This window comes from Heliconius melpomene, chromosome 10, assembly GCF_056956725.1.
Source record: "Heliconius melpomene rosina isolate 202511_hmr_F chromosome 10, ASM5695672v1, whole genome shotgun sequence".
Taxonomy (NCBI): Eukaryota; Metazoa; Arthropoda; class Insecta; order Lepidoptera; family Nymphalidae; genus Heliconius; species Heliconius melpomene.
Genome location: NC_140398.1, coordinates 15,241,075 through 15,263,741, shown reverse-complemented (window position 1 = coordinate 15,263,741; position 22,667 = coordinate 15,241,075). Strand labels below are relative to the sequence as shown.

Sequence of the window (22,667 nt, the reverse complement as noted above, 5' to 3'; positions counted from 1 at the left end):
GTAGCTCATAATTTCAATTAACTTGTTCTTTTAGGAAATAAAGATTTGTTCAGTTGTTAAGATTTCATTTCGCAGAAATCTTGGATTCTTAACGAGCTATTGTACATTTATCTGTCATCTCATGTGGTAACTGAAGAAAAACGTTGCTGATGTGTTACATGAGATATGAAGAATACTTTTGTAGTTAAAACTTTTTAAAACTTTAATTACAATCCATAGTAAGTTATTTTTTGTAGAGAATGAAGCAATACATGTTCTGTAGAGTCAAAGGTGACTTGGACTGATTGGAGGCAATTCAAATTTAAGCGCTTACCCAGAGACGCTTGTTAGGATAATAAGAGCAATCTATCTCGCAGTAGTCGGCCTTCCATGATGGATCAGTGATGGGCTCACGATCCTCTGTTGTTTTGCTTTATTCATTGTACCTGTACAACCGCTCGTTCGTCCGTATTAGTGCCTCGTTACCTTATTGTTGTATATAAACGAGATACATATTATTGATTTCTGTTGAATATAGGTCTTCTCGTATTGTGCATAAATCACATACATGTTTGCTATGTACATATTTTAAACAAAATTATTTTTGTTATTTGACTTTAATTTCAAAAATATAAAAGATTTTCTAATTTTCATACCAATAATTGTATTGCATTATACTGTCTAAGTATAAAAAAAATATTGTCTACTATTTGGAAAGTGTAAAAATGAATATTTTATCACTATGCTATCTAGGTTTTATCTTACAATTCGCAAGGCGCGGACAAGGCGTGAAGATAAATCTAGCAACGCCATAAACTATATGTAGATAACGCAGAAAGAAAAAATAAATAAGTATTAATAATAAAACAGAACACTGATACAATAATTGTTAGGTTGTTTATATTGCAACGGAACGATATTCAAGACTTGCTCTATTTATGCTATAAACGTGTAGGCTTTGAATGTTTAAGATAATATCTAACATGTCGTGGTATTATGGGGTGTCTGTAGCTTTCACCTACGCGTCAGCGAGTGCCCAATGGGCACTGTTGTGACAGCCTCCCACGGTAAAGTATATGTTTATGCGCGCGCGCCGACCGCCATGTTTGTTTTAATCTCTATCCATCGTTGGGCCGTGTTAATAAATGTCTTGTATTGGAAAAAATCTTATCATTCCTTTTTTATGTGCATCGTTTGTTTATTTAGACATCGGTTATTAATAATAATGGACTCTTCGGTCGTTAGATCAAAATTTAAGATCTGTGTTCGTATATCCATGTTCTGTTTGTTTTTTGTGTACTCTGTCAGTGGGCCTTTTATTGGTGTTTCTAATAGGGGACGCGTCGGTGTTTTATATTCAAAACAGATGCTTACCTACGACGGTGACTGGAAATTAATTCAATTTATTTATATTTGTTATTCATTTCAAATTATTCTCATGTTTTACATTCCCACGTTATAATGTACCTATGTGTTGTTTTATTTTCTTTGGAATTTGAATGACATTTCTCCTTTTTGTGTATAAAGTATCTACTATTTATAAAATATATTACTATGTTAATAAACTAAATTTTACAGATATTACATTTTTTGTTGGCTACCTGCTAACGAAACGTTCAGTTCAGGTCTGGTGGTCGCGTAGTACGCCTTGTTAACGGCGCGACGAATTGTCTGGCCCGGGAACAGCGACGGATATCTATTGTAATTCTGTACGATCACGGAAATTTGTTGAAAAGCGTGAAATTATCCAATCATCTCTAAATAGGATAAAAGCATTACTCTATCATGAAACTGGTAGCTACTACATCAGTCTATATAGTTGAAGGTTTCTAAATTATGTTAAATATATATTTCAAGATTTGAATGTGGATTCGATTGAATATTCTCGTTCATATATATATTTCATTGGAGATATGAAAGCGGCAACACAACGCGGGCGCGGCGGGCGGTGCCGTCGGGCACGAACGTTTCGACTTGCTCTTTTTTCCCATTGTTTACTTTACGGGCGATGTTAAATTTTTATGATTTCCATCGCAACTGACGGCGGCGTAAATTATTTTCTGAACGCCTGCCAACTCGATAATTCCCGGTTATGCATGCGATCTCTGCGATTGCTTCTTTATTTATGGTGTGGATCGTTAGGGCGCTCGATTACATAATTAATTTTGAGTTGCGACTTCATGCTGACTCATATTTAAATGTACAATTTACTCCCACTTAGGTAGTACGCTTAATTTAATTTATTATTTATTCTTAGTTTATACTTTCTTAAATTATATAATGTGTGTTAAAGAAATTTAATTATAAATATTTAAATAATCTTGCAAATATTTATAAATTAACGAAATGCCCAAAAATTGTGAGACACATTTTTTTTAAATACTATATAAGTACTATCTGAATAAGAAGGTAATTATTCGATCCTAGATTTAGGCTACAGACTTTAGGGTAGGTGTTAACCAGATATAAACAGCAGGTAAGCTCGCGCCGACGTCGAGAGCACTCGAGACCTCTTCCCGAACTGCTCACTTGAAATGAGCGATTTAAAATTTCTCAACATTTTTCTCTTTTTTTATTTTAAAATTGCACGAGGTTTCCCGGCAATGGTTTTTCACGAGGCACAGTATTTTTTTTAAAATTGTGGGTCTTTAAATTTTAAAGACTTCTTTCTAGAAACGTTTAGGTACAAATTATATATTTCAAATTTTATCCATTTTTCATTATTTTTCAAAAATGTTCCTTTAATAGTAAAAAAAACTTTTTAGGTTTTATAGACACCTTATAAATTTCCAAGCTCGTAAGCAAACATCATCATACTTCTGTTAGACGTCTTGTTGATACATCGTGTAATAATATAGTGCGGCCGCGAGGATCATATTTGACCAACCGCTAGTACATTTTCTTATTGGACACCTTCCGACGCACGTTTTCTATTTGCTTTGCTCCTATGTTTACTGTTGGCTCTAAGGGGCAGTTTTCATACTCTATCTACCATTATTTTATTTATAATGTGTTAAATGTTGAAAATAAATGTCGATATTTATTAACGTTTCAAATTATGCCGGCAGATAGCCTGCCCAAATTATTAAATTGGGAACATGCACGACTGTAAAATAAATTCCAGTGCAGATAATAACCCAAGCACATGTGTTATCAGCTGATAAACGGTTTGAAAATAAATCTCGTATCGTTATAACATGTTTCTTTGATAACGAATCGATTTAACGTAAAGGGCTACTGTGCGATAACCTATGTCAAGATCTCCTTAATCCCGTACAACTGCTGATAAGCTGGCGTCGTCTACTTAGGCATGCACGTCGTCTAAGTAATTGGACTTAAACGCCATAAGATACAAATTCGTGTAGAGGGTTGCTAGTTTAATCTTCCGCCATTTGGAAACAAGTCACGAATGCTTTTTCATCTGTCACAAGTTGAGTTGATGAGTGTTATTTTTTATAAGGGTCCAATTTCAAGTAAAGCTCGCTAGGGTCGAACAACCGACAAGTTATTTGTAAACTCGTATGGAAGCTCGCTATGGGTTGAATTTGTGGTTTATGGTAGGAGATGGGGTAGAAAGATTGTCTTTGGATTTGTAAATACAAATTGTTAACGTATAGTGACTCTTAAAATGTTGATTAAACTATTAATAGAAATATATATAAAAGTAAATTTGATAAACTTTTCCATGTATAGCTATCGTAAAAGCGATTATCATTATCGCTCCTGTCATTATTGGTTCGCTGATGTAGTAACTGTATGTAATTAAAATTAAAAGAATTTGTATTAACATGGAAACAACAAACTTGAATTAATTAGTTAAATGAAAGTGAAATTAATACTGTGTGTAATCCGACACTGCATTGCGCCAGAATAATTAAGTTCGACTCATTTCATCGTGTTGATAAACATTAACGACGCTGTTGACACCTCCAGCCCCGACGAGACAGGAACATAATTTCGTCTGACTTAATTTTCTCTCCAACGCTCCATGTCGTATATTTCAATAAGCATTTAATACTGAACTGGATTTAGCAAGTGCCATAACTTGAGCCTTAAGCAACTTACAGTTGGAAGAAGAAAATTCACCTTTATAAACGGCAATAGAGTTTAGTTTCCTTTATCCGTATAAAATACCACGTCCAGCTTTAATGTTATTCATAAACATAACAATTAATTCGACGTGAGTTTGTTTTGATAGGCTCTCTATAAAATGAAGTTAAACATCGACTAATGTTTATCCATTCGCGATACGTTTAGCGACAGGTGGATTGTGTTTATAAGGAGCACTTGCAGCATCATCGCACGCCATAAATCCGTCGTCGTGGCACGTGAAGTGCGCAGGAACGTAAATAGAATATGTTTATTTTATTACTAAATATTTTGTTTCGTTAGTGCAGATAACCTGGCTGGTTATAGTTAGTGATTATCCTATTTGTAGTAGTGATGGTCGCTGTTGACACGTCTGTGTCAATACTTGAATATCATTGTTATACGAGTATATATATGATACAACAACTACGGCACGGATAAATAATAAGATATTTTATTTAGTTAATTTCCGTTAAGTTCATAATTAAGTAACAAAAATTCATTTCGTCTCGGTGCACATAATTACCGTCGTAGAATTCGGTAAACATCTGTGTTAGTAGCAAAAAAATTAGGAAGAGATTTCGACTGTCAAACTAATTTGGAGGGATTTGCCGGGCGTCAGGAACGCGGGCAAAAAGGCTCATCCATCAATATACCGCTTAGTGGTATTTTTAAACCACATAAGCTCAATATGCTGTTCGTCGTATTTGACTCACATTTTATTTGAAGAGGTTAATGTAGAATTTGTGAATACTTTTGGTTTTAATTGCTTTTACATTTCGTGTCTTAATTATTAACATAGATATATTAATATGTATATTTGATTTACAATATTATAACTATATAATATATATTTTTTTATTACTTAATAGAAAAAAAAACATCGTAATAGCAGTTAATATTTCGACCAAAACATTGTTAAATAAATAAACTATGTATTTACAATACAGATTGCAAGAAAGTACACGTAATTTCGGTGTTGTAATTAATCGGAAGACATAATAGCTTGCACAGGAAGGTGACGGTGAAAGATGTTGATCATTACACGGTGCTCCAAGATTTTCCTCTTTTCCACCCCTAATATATGATGCTATTAAATAAAGTGTTTCTTCATCACAATATTAAGAGTACAATTATTGCTTATATTATACGTGCTCGTTCTGAACAAAGCATTTAACCCTATTGTAACATTAGTGTCAAACAGATAAGATGTTGTAAATTATTTTAATTACAAACAGGAGGGAATTGATTTTCTTATCTAAACATTCGAGCGGACTGTCTCTCTAGATAATTTATACAAGAGAAATTTAGACGATGCGAATATAGATTCATTGTTGTTATTTTGCAAAATTTATCATTATATAAGAAATTTATTAAAAATCTGTTAATTTTCACTAATTTCTATAATAAAGTACATCTTAGATAAAAGCTAAATAGTATTCAAAGCAGTAAAGTCCTAACTCCCAAATACCTTGTTTCATAACGAGCAGAGAGTATTATAGTACATCCTTTGTTTTGTTGCCTTAAAACTTCGGGTGAATCTTATTAGGGGCAAAAACGGATCTCATTACCCTGTTTCCGGGACAGTTATTTTCAATGTTTTACTTATACACCTGACTACACTCATCTGTCCATTCAGATAAATAACTTTACACAATTTTAACGGTTGGCTTGAGATGTACAAATTAATAGAATTCGATGTAACGTAGGTAAATTTTTTTCAAGGTAGTGTAGTGAATAGAAATCTATTATCTACGAATTGTATTTTAGGCGATCCAAATAATAATAGACAGGTACATATTATGGTTTGCGGTTGCGATATCTATTACAGAGAATAATGATATAAAATAAAAATATACTGTAAATTGAAATTTACATTATTTTTTTTATTAAAGAATTTTATAATGTCTAAATATGCAAAAAAAAATGTTCCATTGAAACGCTGTCAGTCCCTGAATAAGGTAGTTTGTGGTTCAAATTGTACATATAAAATGTCATATAGACGTTTAATTTTGTCTTTTAAGCGAAGAACATAGTCAAGACATCTATTCCTTCGTGTTAATAAATAAAAATGTTGATACCTACTTACAGTTATTGAAAAATTTAAACGTTAAAAATTTATTGCTACGATGTGATATTTACAGAACATCGCTTCAACATTTTCGTTTTTAAAATAATATTGCTGGCTCAAATTGTTCTGTTGTTCTACTTTGTGTAAAATATGAGGGCACATTACAGGCAGCGTCTGCATAATGTGGTGTTTAACAGCGCATCTTCTCTCCAAAATGAGACACCAGGCCATTTGGCAAGTGTTAATATCTGCAGTAGAAACTATATGAAATTGGAGCATTGCCGACAATATAACGGAATTTCGCGATAATGTAAAACATTTTATATTTTTATTTTTAAGTAACACTTTCTGTGTAAAAAATAAAATATTTAATGTATTTTGTACTAAATTAATAAAACAACAAATTGAGACTGTAAAAGCAACATGTGCCAGATGTTGGTTCAGCAAAATATAAACTTGAAAATAAGGCTGCGATATAATCAACCTCATCTTAATATTTTAACATCAAACAAATACTTACGTGTTTGTCATTTGATTTAAAGGTATTACAGTGCGTTAATTTATCTACGATACTTAAAAATATCTATTGTTAAACTTCTTCATACGGGAACGAAAAAGAACGAGATTCTTCATTTCAAAAGTCCATGTGAAGAAGAACAAGCCTTATATTTACATCAAAATGCATAGGTACACATACACTTATACTGGTACAAAGTACCTACTACATATAATTTAGGCTAATTAGCTTTAGATATATGTTATAATTACCAGAGGAACCGTGCATACCTCGCCACAGTATATATCTATCTCCAACATCCTGAATTGGAAAACAAAATAAATAATTTGTTAATTTCGTGTTCTGTTCCACGCCTAAGAAAGTTAATGCGAGGTGTTCCGGTATCGGCCGATAAAACTGTCGCCATTGCGACATGTAGCGCCTAAATGCAAGTTTTTATGCATTTCCGAACATTTTTATGAGAAACCCGATCTATTCTTAGCACGTTATATACAGTTTATGATAATCATTATGATGCGAGCTTATGGGATGTGGTGGTTGTTAAATGTTAAACAGTTGTTTGTTTAGCGGTTTCCTCGTGTGCTGGTGCACTCGACCCGGTGGGTTATTGTGCATTCTCAGCCTATCGTGGCATATCTGGTGAGTGGTGAGCAGTGGTGAGCATAATGCAGCAGCGCGGAACAAATAATTAAGCGGCAGTATTTTTTGTCCCCTCCGTGAACTCTCGGCTGAAGTGCATAACTTCGTACACCTTTATTTACCGTCACCTCTGCACTTTGTTTTATTTTCTTGCACGCCTCGTCCGCATAATTCCAATGTAATGCCCTCGCTTGCCCTAAAATATATCCACCGCCTTCGCGGAGGGGAAGCCTTGCGGAATATCAGCGGGCTATTGTGCGCACCATTTTGCTCAATCTTTATTATGGACGGTTTTGTATGAATGTAATGAACGCTTTATTCATAGGTGCGATTTCTTCAATAGCGAACATTTTTTCGCGGCGAGTAATATCGGGAACACAAAAGAATGGGGCCATTCAATGTTTTATTGAATGCGGCTTTAGATTTTTTTTTGTTTAAAAATAATCTGCGCTCGTTAAAAAATAAACAGAATAAACAGTAGCGTTTAAAATTAGTTTGCTTAGAGGAAAAAAGCAGGCGCCATCAGAGGTAGCGAGGGTTATCTCTCGTTATTTGTCATATCAAGTGTTTCGTTTCATTTCGCCGCCGCCGCTTCAAAGGCGCCGCTCGCAGAGGCGGCTCCTGAATTGTCTGCTTTTGCTTAGGCTTAGGGAATGCAGAACTATTTAACTCTCCGATGTGTAATCAAAATCGTTGATGACTTTTAAGGCATTAGATAGTGTTCTAGGCAACCATTAATATCTCTTAACTGATTCAAGATTAGATTTCGAAGAAGTAATTTTCTAACATAGTATGTGTGTACTTTATAGTTGTTTGCGTTAATACTGAAACGTTGTTTTATTGCATTTCTCTTATAAAATAACAATTAATGATCATTGTAATAAGATAATTTCATGTAGAGCCAGTCCAAGCTTGAAGCCAATTAGTCGTCGCGACGCGAAGTCCACGTGGGTATCCGTTTTGCATACAAACTACCGCGTGCGTAATAATGTAACACCTATCACCCGTAAACGCCTAATCGCCGTTATCGTGTTATGAATAAACAAATAAGTATTAACGGCGTTAAAATTATAAATTGACCATAACATTTGCATGCATTGCGGCAGCGTTGGACCCAAATTCTATAAAACTTGTTTAGACCGGAGATTCATAACTTAAGATTATAATGTTTATAATGTCCCAGCCAAAAGAAGAAGGTCCGTATTCCGAATAACAAAAATATAATGAATTAGTTATGAATGTGTCACAACATTTTTTTTTTTTTTTTTCTATATATATCTATATTTTATTTTTTATCTATATATAAGGTAACAATACTCATTAGGTTAATTAATTAGGTAGCCCATACCTACCCTGCTGTGTGCGGGCTACAGAGTGAAGCTGAACTGAACAATACTCATTATTTATAGAAGACCTATAGTCTAACACCATCAACAAGATTATAGATATTTTGGATAAATATATAATACATCAAATTATAATTCTATAATATAATATAATCATTAGTAGCTTATTGATTTTCACGTGCAGTGTCTCTTTAAATTATATCATCTAACTATTCACTTCATATGTTTGTACAACTTGATACTTTATTTAATTTAATCATAATGAGATACACTACCGCGAATGACGAAAAGAGTACTTTTATAAAATTTTAATGACGTAACTCGATATGATCGTAACGAGCTTGTGGTGAGCCTACAACGAGTTCACAGAAATCGTACTGTCATATTGTATGAGCTTATGTTTATGATGATATGTGTAACAGACTAACACACACTACAAAAATAATTTTGTTTATACTATTACAATTATTATATATATTATTAAAGTATTTATTAAGAAAATAATTAAATTTACCTTATCATTTTTTCGCTTTGGTGTCGATGTTCGCAAATCATCATGCGTTCTTCTTCTAGTAAGAACAGTAACAGACAAATAAACTTAATCTGACTTTTTGATTATACAACTCTGGATGCGGTAACTTTTTGTAGATCTCAAGTATGTACTTTTCTTCAAACAAGTAGTTTTTTTTTAGTTTCTCATGATTTGTAGACAGGTGGCGTGGAAGTCGGCGTCTCGTGCTTTGATGTCGCCGCCATAGTACGCGCGCGATCCAATCTTTTTGTCAGATATTTTTATGTATTGATTTAATGCCGGTCGTACTTGAATAGATTTGGTTTCAATTTACAATAATTTTTTGTAAGCGCTCATATATTTGCACACCGGAAGCTGGAAATGTTTATATTGAGATAATTTATTTTGACTGTTATATTTTTCAATAACACAAAAAATAATAATTCTAATATTTTGTCTACAGGTCTAACAGCAGAACTCTTCTACGTGCGAGATGGACAAATAAATTTCTACGCCCTAAATTTCGTTGTGCCCGTGCCGGCAACGATAGGAGAACTGCACTTCACTTGGCAGAGCCTTACTAGAAGACCGGTTAGTATTATCTTTAATATATTATTATTATAAAAAGTTAAAAGTAATAAAAAAGAAGATTTCATTTATCTTTTAAACTATGGAAGAAAAGCAAGAACTGGTCAATTGGTTTCTGTCATTTGAAATTACAATTTAATTACTTGTTCTTGTAAAGTAGGATTTACTAAATAGCATAATTAATTACTAAGAAAAAAATATTTTCTCATACTGCATCTTACATCGTTTTTGTTCGTCTTAAATCTATTTTAAAGCACAGACATTATCGTACCTACTTCTTTCTATGCCTGGCTAGTCGATTACGTGATCAATTTATAAATATTTAATATATATGGGGAAATGTCAAACAGAAGCTATTAATCTTAACAATGTTTTGTAATGTGAATAATATATGGCTAATGGCTTACGGTGAGCTAACGATGGAAGAATTCGTAAGTGGCCATGTTTGATAATAATTATGACGGCGCCAAGAAAACAATAGATCGAATGACAGTTTAGTCTACGTCTAACTTCCTTGCGAGTACAATACAAAACAAAAATAAAATATGCATAAAGTTACAATCTAAATCATTATTTTTGTTTTATAATAATGAACAAAATCATTTTTCAATGATCTCTTATATTTGGAAAAATATCACATAAACATTGTATTCTATATGTAGGTATAGCGGTAGGATTTTTCTGTCGCTCTTCTATTTATTCGTTCGCCTTAAAAACGGCTCTTCTTATGTAAATACAGAGCTTTGCTTGAATTTAGATAGCCCGTAAATAACTTCGATAAGACTATCTTGTTCTTCGATATGCGATGGTAATAGGTTACATCAGTGTAATAAATTTTATCTTAACACTTTTTAAAATTTAAAATACTGCATATTTTTGTTATATTTTATTTCTAAATACCTGTTCTAAAATACAGTTTTTGGTTTCACGTTATGTGTCCTAGTTAGAAACCTAGTTGTCAAGTAAGTTCGTTCCCCACACACTCCACCGCCTGATTTTCGAAACATTACGTGTTGAGTGGCGGAATTCAACGCCGCCAAAAGCCAATAATAATTCAAATATATATTACAATATATTTATGTTACGTATAAAAATAATATAAGTGTTTCGTGATGACAAAGGAAAATATTTGAAGTTTTAACAGCTTCATCAATACATTTTTTGAACGAAATCTTTTCCAATCATCATCATCATCATCAACAGCCATCTTTTGTCCACTGTTGGACATAGGCCTTCCCAAATTCTCGCGACCACACTCGATCCTCAGCTTTTCGGACCCATCCGCTTCCCGCCAACCTCTTTATGTCATTGTCTTTTCCAATGGCATTCAATTATTACATTTGAATAAAATATAATATTAAAATCCGCAATTTATAACAAAAATAAATTATACATTTAAATTTAAAAATATACAGTTGTAGAAACGATAGTGAGACGAGAACGTAAAATCATACGCTTGTTATGTAAATTTGGGTGAACGAATCTTAAAGCAGACGGCCGTTCATTTGACTTGTATTGATATCCAAATATTATGTGCATTTATTTACATCTCGGGCAATGAAACAAAATCCAAGGCTGCAAGGTCTTAAAACGCCGGTAATGGATGTAAGATGATGCCGGTGCCGAGACCGCAGCCAGATCAATCAATGTCCACGAAAGGGGGAACGTACTAACATATATAGATCATGCAGGAATATATGTAGATAGAATAGTATATAGAACTAAATAAGGTGGAGAACTTCGTGTTTAATGCGATTAATTATAAATAGATTGAGTTATAATAACATCATAAAACAGGATGCCTTTCATAGAAGCCAGGTACAGGCGTGTGACTGTAAACGCAACTGTTTGTGAAGGTTCGATTTCCACTCAAAGAAATAAAATATTTATGAAATTAAGTCAAAAAGCAATGCCTCCAGAATTTTGCGGAAAATGCAAAACGGAGTGTTTTGACACTAGGTTTCTTCTGCTTACCCTGCTGTGTGCGGTTATAGATCTAGTTACACTGTAATATGTAAAATATTTAGTGTTATCTTGTATTCAAATTGTTGTTTATTGATACTGAGAAAAGTTTCTATTTATGAGACAGTGAACAGTTGTCATTGAGCAGATGTTCTGAATTTGTTTTACAGATGATATTGCTTAACGATATGAAAAAATGTGTGTGTATGTACAATGTACGCGGTTCTCAGTATTAAATAAATATATATACATACTAATGAAACATCTGCCAATATAGGACAGGATTGTAAGCTAAAAAAATTTTACAATTAAATTCGTTTTTGATTCGACAGACTTCCTATAGAGTATAACTTGTATTTAATAAAAAGAAAACATTCTTCAAATCGCCAAGATTACGTGAATTGTTTAAAAAATGTGTATATTATGTTAATAAACAACGGCTTAAGTTGGGATAACAGATAACAGTGTTCTCTTGTCCTGAACGGTTAGAGAATGTATTGTGTTCGAGACTTGACTTTTTAAGTATAATCTTTTCGATTTAAGCATTTTTTGCATGTTTTAATGAAATGAAATACATTATCCATAAGTCATATTTTTTTAAATTAACTTCATTACGGCCAAATCGAAGTTAGCTGTAGATGGTTGTAGATGGCTGCGCAGATTTGATTTTAATATTTTTTTTATTTTTCATTATTCTCTTCTCGAATGAACATTGCGCAAAAGTTCAGAAAACCTACCACACAGCCACTACTTGTTGACCGTACTGTAATTGTTAGTTATCACAGCTAATATGATTCCACAATGATAATTATAATTGTAGCCGGTTAGTTCTTTATGGTTTGTCGGCGCCTTTGACTCTTCGGCAAATATTTGGAAAACCGTTACAAACGGTAATGAACGATCGTACCTACTCACTATTGTCTATGCCGACTCGCGAGGTAATATTTAATTAGTGACCACGCTGTCGCACCTACGCTTACGAGGCTTCTCGAGGCTTCTCATGGTTAATGAAGGTAAAGGGCCCGCGGCTAAACTGTTTGTCTGTTTGTTTTATCATTCGTGTGCCGCGCGATGATTAGTTAGGTTGTGAAGGAAGTGTTGACTGCTATTTATGCAGCTCGTTTGTTTAAATTGGTACTCGTTTACACGCTTGTTATATTCAACCTCCAATTAAATTTCAATTAAGTTTTACAATTTTAATTGGCTACTTGTTTTTACAAAAGAAATTATTTTTTTCAATATATTTTACGCTCGAATGAAATAGAATTTAACAAAGGCAGTGTAAAAATACGACAAAGTAGTTGTTCCGTTCTACCGGAAGGTCATAGACATTTGATCCGCTTGACATATCTATGGGTCGCTCCTTCTTAGGTTCAGCCATTATTCGCAGTGGTACAGTTAAATGGTTATGTGGACGACCCGTTAGGTATGCACGAATGTTTGTTCAAGCTTTTTATGTTTTTAAACTATAGACCGTAGTGTTTGGCGCTCCGTTCTCTCTCACTACCCCGCTAGAACTAAACCCCCTTAAACTATAGAATATGAATATGTATTTAAATTTAAATATATATTTAAGCAGTAAATATACATGTAGATATATTATTATAAAATAAATTTATAACATTTTTGTATTGTTGCAGCTACCGTATACGTTACACGTGGAAATAGAACCGGACCAACAAGCTTTACACACGCCAACACTTAATATTTCTACCGAAGGTTTCGTGCCTACGGAGCCGCAAACATGGCGAGTTGACTTGCCATGTACGCGCACGGTGGCCGCCGAAGTTGACGTTACCATATCTCTTAATGTATCTACTGGTTCATCATCTACTGCTTTACACTTCCGTCGGCGTAAAATATGTTTGAAAGAGGCACCTCGACCAGCGGTAAGGGTGGACAGTGCACCGCATGCTCCAACATCTGCAGATATATTCTACGCGGGTGCAGGTTGTGCGGGCGCAGCACTACTAATAGCTGCAATCGCTGCAATTGTATGCCGAGCGCGAGCCAGGAAACTACGAAGAGCTCGAAGTGATGAACAAGACGCTCATGCTTTCTTACCAGATTCCTCATGCAAATCGGCCGCTAGTTACACTAGTTACAGGCGGCCCACTTCCCTACCAGCCGCAGCTGCAGAGGAAAGAGCTAGAGATTTGCAGCAGAGAATTGCGGAATTAACGATACAAAGATGTAGAGTGAGATTGCGTTCAGTTGCCATGGAAGGAACTTTTGGTAGAGTCTATCGAGGAACGTATGCGGATGAGGAAGCAAGAGAACAAGAGGTTTTAGTAAAAACGGTTGCTGAACACGCTTCACAAGTTCAGGTAAAATATTTCACCCACGTTCATACACAAAGACATTCTCATCTCTCTCTTATGTCATCAATAATATTTTTTATATTATTTTACTTATTTCTAATTTATTTTTTAGGTATCACTCCTTCTTCAAGAAGGATGTATGTTATATGGACTGCAACACGAGCGTGTTTTATCTGTTCTGGGTGTGAGCATAGAAGACCAAACTGCTCCGTTTCTCCTATACCCTTGGAGCGGTGGTTGGAGGAATTTAAAGCAGTTTCTTTTAGCTTGTCGTGGAGTAAATTTAGGTGTCGCCTCAAATGGACCACCTCCTCCACCGCTCACCACCCAACACGTCGTAAGAATGGCATTACATGCCTTAGACGGCTTACAATATTTACACTCACAGCACGTACTGCACAAGGATATAGCTGCTAGAAATTGCATGTAAGTATTAATAAATAATTTTAGAGCAAAATTTATAGACCTAATTAAAATATTTTCTTAAGGAAAATTTTAATTATCTTGCAAATATCTCAATAATTTTATTTCTTTAACAGAGTGGACGAAAACCTGCGCGTTATGATCGCAGACAACGCATTATCACGGGACCTATACCCTGGAGACTACCACTGTTTAGGAGATAACGAGAACAGACCAATAAAATGGCTAGCATTAGAAGCATTATCGAAGAAACAATTTAGCCCGTCAGCTGATGTATGGGCTTTAGGTGTTTTGTTATGGGAGCTCACGACTTTGGCTCATCAGCCATATGCCGAAGTAGATCCCTTTGAAATCGCCGCATACTTGAGGGACGGTTATCGGTTGCAACAACCAGCGAATTGTCCTGATGAATTGTAAGTCATACTATATGTATAATTTATTATATTTTTTAAATAAAATTTTATTATGAGATATTTGGGAACTGTCTCTTGACATGAAGTTTTTGGGTTCAAATCTTAATTGTGGATTTATGTCATCTGAGTCTCACTAAATTAAACCTAGACAGTAGATTATTTTCTTAAACTTGTTTTATATTTCTTTTTATTTTATCAAGACTCTATTTACTAGCTTACAAAAAAATTATATATTTCAATTAAAAGTTCAATTATTTATTTATGAGCAGACTGGTATATGATAATTGACAAAAACACTCCATTAGCGTTAATAATGTTACGGGAAATACTATAATAAGTATTTGCGTAACTATCCACAAGAAGACTGAAATCAAACTTTTTGTGTTAATAAACTTAACAAATTGAATTACTTTTTGTTATTTGCTAAGAATTATTTCCCTAACAGTAATATATACCTTTAGTAGTTTGTATATTATATTTGCTCAGACAGTTAGATCTTACGTTGTTTCTTTTCCCCCAGGTTCGCAGTAATGGCCTATTGTTGGGCGATGTCGCCAGACGACCGGCCCACGTTGCCACAATTGCAGATATTCCTACGAGACTTCCACACACAATTAACGAGATTCGTTTAAAATATACAAAACCCGTAAATTATCTGAATAAAATTTAAAGATTTCTATTTAAATAATAATAAACTAAAGTGATCAGTGAATCTTCATAATAATTTGTTTGGTCTAAAGACATTCCTATGAAAAGACAATCCAAAGACGACAATAATATAGTGAAAATAGTGAAATAGTGGACGTACGAGGCCTTGTGGTAATACTTGTTAGAGGCGTATAAGAGACTGATTTTAATATAATAGTGTATTGATTTTGTATATTTTATATTATTTAGATATACGCTAGCATTTCTTCATATATTTTTCTTTTTATTTTGCATAGAACTTTGATATGGTTTTTTTTACAAAACTGAACATGATACTGCCAATGATGACTTACTTTATATTTAAACATTTTTTGTAATTTCGAACTGAGGAAAAACATATAGAAATTGTATGAGAATTTTAACGAGTTAAATGAGTGAAGTTCGAGCCCCGCTACGTTAAAATTTTTATAGACTTTCTAAAATATGTGACTTATTAAGTCGGTTGATCATTTTATTAATTTTGAGTTTTAAATAATTATTTCCATTTGTACCAAAATAAAAATGAAAATATATGAGGAACATTGTATTATAAATATTATTTGAAACCTCAATACTGCCATATTAGTGTAAAAGAGTATATGTAAATATTGATAGAATAAACTTTATACGTATATTGAATGTGCCTCGGATTTTATGAAATATATAGATGTTTATTAAAGTTCTGTTAAAAATAATTGTAGAAGTAGGCTGTCTTTTAACGTGCGTCTCATTTTAAGTGTTTTAAACTTTTAAATATAGCTTTTAAAGAGGTTTTAATGAAAAGTATTACTTTTGAACTAAAAATTGCAAACTTCCACGGGTTTTAATTCCGTGCTAAATAAATATAAGATTTGTCTTTGGTTTAACTTGTATTTTTCTACATAAATATATTATTTCTTATGTTTTCTTCTAACAACATGATATTAACGAACTGATGGACTAAATAAAAGACGGCAACACTTACAATGATGGCGCCATCTGTTTAGCTTCGGGATTCGACCCATTTTCCTTATAACAAAACGATTTTCGACGTTATTATATTATTTATTAAGTAACGTGTAAATTATATAATAAAAACAATGCTGATGTCAAATGTTTCTGAGAACGAGGACAATTAATTAAAAAAATATATAGATCTTATTAAATTCGCTTGACGTACACACGTACCAATAATGTATACAAACTAAACAATGCTCCTAATTGGACTGATTGTTTTTTTTATTTATATCGCATTTAATAGGCAGAGAGTAAAATTAATAAGTGCCAAAAAGGTTTAGTGCCAATCATTAAAAAGTAAAATAAAATTATGATTTATTGAAATTTTTGTTATTATGGAAATTTAAAAAAGGTAATTATTTAAATTATGTTGTTCAAACTAAAGGCATGGAAATTATGTTTATTGATTTGTTATTTTTAATTAATTAAATGTAAAATCAAATTGACTATCGTTATTTTCATTTAGGTAAAAGAAGAAAAAAATATTTCACGTTAAATCAATTTCCTTCAACATTACTGAATCTTTCAATATTACAATAACTTAACTTTATTACTTACAATGACAGATAGCCTTCTCTGATTTTATATGACAGTTCAATTATTTAATAAAAAAAAAAGAAACTTCATAATACAACCACAATTTCAAGTTTTTAGTTTTTACAAAATAGTTCAAAGTTCAAATGCACTGTTACCATAACTATACCCCTATTTAAATTCCATGTTTATTTAACTTCAAGTCGTGACTTCTGCCTTGTACGGAGCGCGAGTAACCCCTTTTGTTCTTATCTTTCTTCTTATACCAAGAGTAATATTAAATACATTAAGAAAATGATATTAAACAATTTCTTTTAGACAAATATACAAGTTCGATTTTGCAGTTAACTACAATTAATGGCCTATAATAATGCATGTACTAATCGATTTATTTCTTTAATTTTTATAGAAATCTACATATATATAAATAAAACACAATTATATAAATAAACGTTAATTATTAAATTAACATTTTCAACTAAAGGTATTCAAGTCTCTCTTAGTATCTATAAATAATACGAAGATATTATTCAATAGTATTGAATTAGTGTTTCACGACATTTAAGTGGAGTACCTACTTATATATAACGTATGTAAATTGTTAGAGTAAGCTGTTATATAGAATTGTAAATTTGTAAATAATATACAAAAAATAAGTCAATATACGAGTGATGATATTTTAATGGTTTTATTTGACACACCCACATTATATGTACATCGATAATTTTTATTATAAAGGAATATATCTGGGCGTCTTTGGGTCCATACTGACTTAGTATCCAGTAGTAGTATTGTAATTTTAAAAATACCTAGAAGAAAAATATATTTAAAAGTATAAGTAAGTATTTACATATTTATCAAGTTTTCTTATAGCTTCCCTTGTATTGCTGGTTGGTAATGGGACCAAGCGGGGCGTTTAGTACCGCCATTCAAAACATAACCTCGATAATTCGGCGGAAAGTGGGTAACGGAAGTGCCCTAATGAGAACGGAGGATATTAACACTAGGTTTATAGGTTCTCTTTGCCTACTCTGCCTGTGCGGGGTACATGACAATAAAGATCCCTATAAATCAAAATAAAAAATCGTTATATTAAAGTATGCATATTGTATAGTATAAAAATAAGAGTATCGAGTAGTAAAAAATATAATTAAAAAGAAACAAAAGTGAAAGTCTTCTAGACAATTGAAGGCCCCGGCGAGATTCGAACTCGCGATCTCCTGTTTACTAGACAGGCGCTTTAACCAACTAAGCCACGGCGCCTGTTATTTGAAATCCAAAATTAGCGCTCATATGGTGTTCCCAAAAAAAATGAACGATGAAATCATTTGATAAAAAAAAAAAAAAATTGTTTGTTTCCTTCTATTACTACTATTTCTTGTTAAGAATGTATTTTACTTGCAAAAGAAACTTCTGGGTAGTTATATCTACCAATTAAATACAATTTAAAATAGATATGGCGCTCAGGAGATCGAGGACCAAGAAGATAGATAATTACTTCTAGTCTTATTCAACAGTCTCAGTTCAAGTTTTAGGGTCAATCAATCAACCATTGATGCTTTCAGGGCATGATGGCCTTGATGCCCTGAAGACATGGTCGGAAAATAAGGTATATTCTTGAAAGTTTGTTTTAATATTCATTTCTAATAATAGATGTCATCCACGCCAAGCTGAGCTTTGTATTTGCGTAATCTTGTTCATAATCATTTATAAAAGTAAAGCCAGAATATTTAAGAAATAAAGCTTTTTATTAGAAATCAATAAAAAATAATTCTATTTTTTTATAAGTAAATATATTAATTAACCTTCTATGCCGATAATTTCTCATAATTTTTACTTTTGTATATTTCGTTAATAATGAATCATTCCCTCATATAAAGAAATGTAATCATGATATTGTTTCCCTTTTTTATTGCTTGGTCATATTCTTTTTTTACGTTCTCGTCCATTGACAATACTAATTTTACCTTTCACTTTTAATTAATCAAACACAAAAATAAAATTATTTAAATTATATATGTGGCACTGTTATCAGTACAAGAGGAGTAGGCCGGTTGTCAACGCAGTATAAATCGGCTTAGCCCAAGCAAATGACGATGCATCTACACGTATACATACTATATACAAACACACAAATGCAAAGCTCGGCTTAGACCTCGCGGATTGTGGCCAGTTATAGGAACCTATAATAAAAAGATAACTAATTGCACTCTGTTTATGTTGATTTGGGATTTTTAGTTTTCAATTCCTATATATTATCTGTAAAACTAACTTGAACGATGATTAATAAAAAAAAAAATGTTTCAAAAAAACAAAAACCCCTACTGCACGTAGCTAAAGTAAATAAACAAGCCCAATAGCGTATAAGTAATTCTTCAATCAATAAAATCTTTACCAGGAACCCCGCATAATTTAAATAGGTCCCGACTGTTAATCCTAATAAAAAAAATATAATTTCAATAATTTATATATTACAATAAACAATATACTCGTATATTTGCATCTATGTTTTAAATGTGCCATTAACGTTAATAGAACGCGACGCCGAGAGTAGAGACGCAGACATCCTTCTAACAGTAGAGCAGGCAGGATGTAGGTCACTATTATATAATATCGAAATAGTCTTTGTCACTTTGTAAAATATGTTATATTTAAAAATAAATAGAAATATAATACACTAGCGGACCCGGACGCGGCTACGCCTGCTTGAAATATAAGAATATAATTTCTATAGAAATATAATTTCAATCTAGATGAAATGCTAAAAGTGACTATTATATTTATTTTCATAAGGATGAATATCAAAATGACGCGGTAACGAACGCGGTCGCGTAGCGACGACGGTTGTTATTAACATGGCAGAATGCAGCTTTCATACAAAACAAAAACAAAGTAAATCGATCCAGTAGATCCAGAGATCTTAGCGTTCAAACAAACAAACAAACAAACTCTTCCGCTTTATTATATTAGTATAGATATATTAGCTAATACTGATAAGAATAATAATATAGATAATAATAGCATATAATGTGTTCAGTTATACTTATTCATCATCAACACTATTTATATTATTAATATTATTTGTTTATTTGGTTGAAAGCGCTAATAACAGAAACTAATATTTCGACTTAAAAAAGTCTTTGTGTTATACAATTAATTAATTGAGGAAAGCTACTATATAAAATGAAGTTATTATTTTTATATCCCATTGTAACTACAGTCACCTCGGGCACTAATGTCATCATGTGAGTTTGTGATGTGACTATGAGGGCGAAGCCGCAGGCAAAAGCTAGTATAATAAGTATATTATATGATATACACATATAATATACGTATCTTGATGTTTATGAATGATTTAAAAAAAAATCAATTATCTGAACCAATTAAGAAAATTATTAATAAATTGATTGTGGAGTATTTATGTAGTAGTATTGAATAAGATAATATATTTAGTCTGCTAAATGCTTATAGTAAATTCAAATAAATGTATGTTTTAAAATTTTGCATGTGTGGTATGCAGCAGCCGTGGCCGAGCGGTTAAGGCGTCTGACTAGAAATCAGATTCCCTCTGGGAGCGTAGGTTCGAATCCTACCGACTGCGAATTGTTTTTTTTTTATTTTTATATCTTTTTTAGGGTCGCTTATCACATATATCACAATTACCGAGCGCTTATCTCCTCAAATATCGTTTTATGGCGATCGTAACCCTCTCATAGATAATAGGAAAGTTTTATTGCTGGCATGGCCAATATTAAAGTGCGTCACTTCAACGTCCGATCATTTGATGTCCCCATAAATATTTTATACAGAATACTTAGCAGTTGAATAAAATAATATTTTATATTGCTAGCTATAAGTATTTATGTTTACTCTCTTTTCATTATATGATATCCATAAAGTTTTGCTTAAATGGGAAGAAATAACTTTTAGAGGTCAATAACGTGACGTGACACGTGGAGTGACGTGTCAACAGATAAGCTCAGCTTTAATTTTAAACAAAACATCTTACTTATCTACAAAATATAGAGACACATAGACAAACAGATCTGAAATTTTTCACAACATAATGATATATTTTTTTCATTTTTATAATTAGTGTACATAAACAAATAAAAAAAAACAACACGTAATTAAAATGAGAAACTTCTAAGGATATATTACTCTGTGTAATGCGATAGGTCCAACAGCTTTACCATATTAGCAAAATATGTCGGGCGAGCTTCTAACGATAAAAATAGAAAAGTGTGTACTTCCGTACACACTGTGTTCATCTGGGCTTTCATGTAGTTCTTTATTTGTTTTGAATTATGGATATTTTTTTAGTTTTATTTTCTGTTTGTATATGGTCGAAAAAGTTGTTTAATAAATAAAAGCTGCCACTTATATTAATTCTAAGATTTATTCTGAATCTTTCGAGTTATTTTATTATTACGGTATCTTATTTTCATTTTTATAGCACTTAAGGAAACAAAAAAGCAATAATAATTAATAATATCCTAGCAAAAATCGAATACAAGGGTTCTCCCTCACATACTATTAATTATCGAAAGTAATTATCGGTAAAGTGCCGTCGGTTATTGTACTCGTACCTGTTTATTTTCGGTAACAAATAATACTTAATGGGTGATCATTCTACTGTTTTAATAGTCGGTGCCATTTTATTACGCGGTCGCTCTAATTAGAAAAATTAATTAGGCATTGCTGATCGGCTACCGTGTTAATTAACTAATTTGTTAGGTTTATATATAACTAGCGACCCGCTCGCGGTTTCACCCGCGTGAACTATGTTATTATTAATTTCTGTCTCCATGGCTACGTCCTAGTGACGTCTATGCAAAATTTGAGACTCCTAGCATTTGTAGTAACGAAGTTTCATACAAACTTTCGACCCCAAAAACAACCCCTTAGAAGTCGAATATTGCAAATTCCCGTCTTAGCGAGCACCTACGTCCTATAAGTAACTTCTATGCAAAATTTCAGATTGCTAGCACATGTAGTTTCTGAGGTTTCGTGATGAGTGAGTGACCTTTCGATTTTATATATATAGATTAACGTAAAATTTACACTATATTGTTAAATAACTTTTTCTCTTATATTATCATTACGTTATTTTAATTCTATTGCGTTTTAAATAAAGGTGAAGTTATCATTTAGAAATATATTTACTTCATCATTGTTAACTTCAGTACAAAAGATTTAACTTTCAAATTGCTTATGTTATCTTCTTCCATTTTGCATATTTTGCAATTATAAATAGCATTATTATTGAATAGAGCCATTAATTTCGTGACTGCGCACATTCTGTGATCGCGATAAGCGTTCTTGGCACACGAAATTATGTATACTGCGGAGAAACGAGAGAATTCATAGAGTGGTGGCGATGGAGTTTTAGTTATGTCTGTGGGGAAGTAATTACTGATCGGATTCCTTGTGGGGAGATACGGCATGCACTGGGGTACCCACAGATGAAAATTACGGCTTTAGATGGCTTAGTTATCATGGGATTTGGTAAGCCGAAAGCTTGGTCACGATATGTAGTTTAAGTACTTTGTTGGATCTTATTTTAGTTTGTTGTTTGCGTTTACTTTTCT

At 32.6% G+C, this 22,667-nt stretch overlaps 1 protein-coding gene and 2 non-coding genes across 3 annotated transcripts in view; 2 read left to right on the top strand and 1 right to left on the bottom strand.

The window, feature by feature from the left end:
• dnt (tyrosine-protein kinase Dnt) overlaps nucleotides 1-17,753 on the top strand; it is a 29,485-nt gene extending 11,732 nt beyond the window's left edge. Inside the window, exons 2-6 of the mRNA XM_085191362.1 lie at nucleotides 9,616-9,743; nucleotides 13,343-14,029; nucleotides 14,136-14,449; nucleotides 14,563-14,859; nucleotides 15,380-17,753. Of these exons, the coding sequence (XP_085047488.1) occupies nucleotides 9,616-9,743; nucleotides 13,343-14,029; nucleotides 14,136-14,449; nucleotides 14,563-14,859; nucleotides 15,380-15,491 (1,538 nt within the window). The 3' untranslated portion in view covers nucleotides 15,492-17,753. The remainder of the gene's footprint in view (nucleotides 1-9,615; nucleotides 9,744-13,342; nucleotides 14,030-14,135; nucleotides 14,450-14,562; nucleotides 14,860-15,379) is intronic.
• Nucleotides 17,754-18,265: 512 nt separating this feature from the next.
• TRNAT-AGU (transfer RNA threonine (anticodon AGU)) lies at nucleotides 18,266-18,339 on the bottom strand. The gene has a single exon. It is a non-coding gene; the product is annotated as a tRNA-Thr (tRNA).
• A 2,256-nt stretch (nucleotides 18,340-20,595) lies between these two features.
• On the top strand, nucleotides 20,596-20,677 carry TRNAS-AGA (transfer RNA serine (anticodon AGA)). The gene has a single exon. It is a non-coding gene; the product is annotated as a tRNA-Ser (tRNA).
• The last annotated feature ends 1,990 nt before the right edge of the window (nucleotides 20,678-22,667 follow it).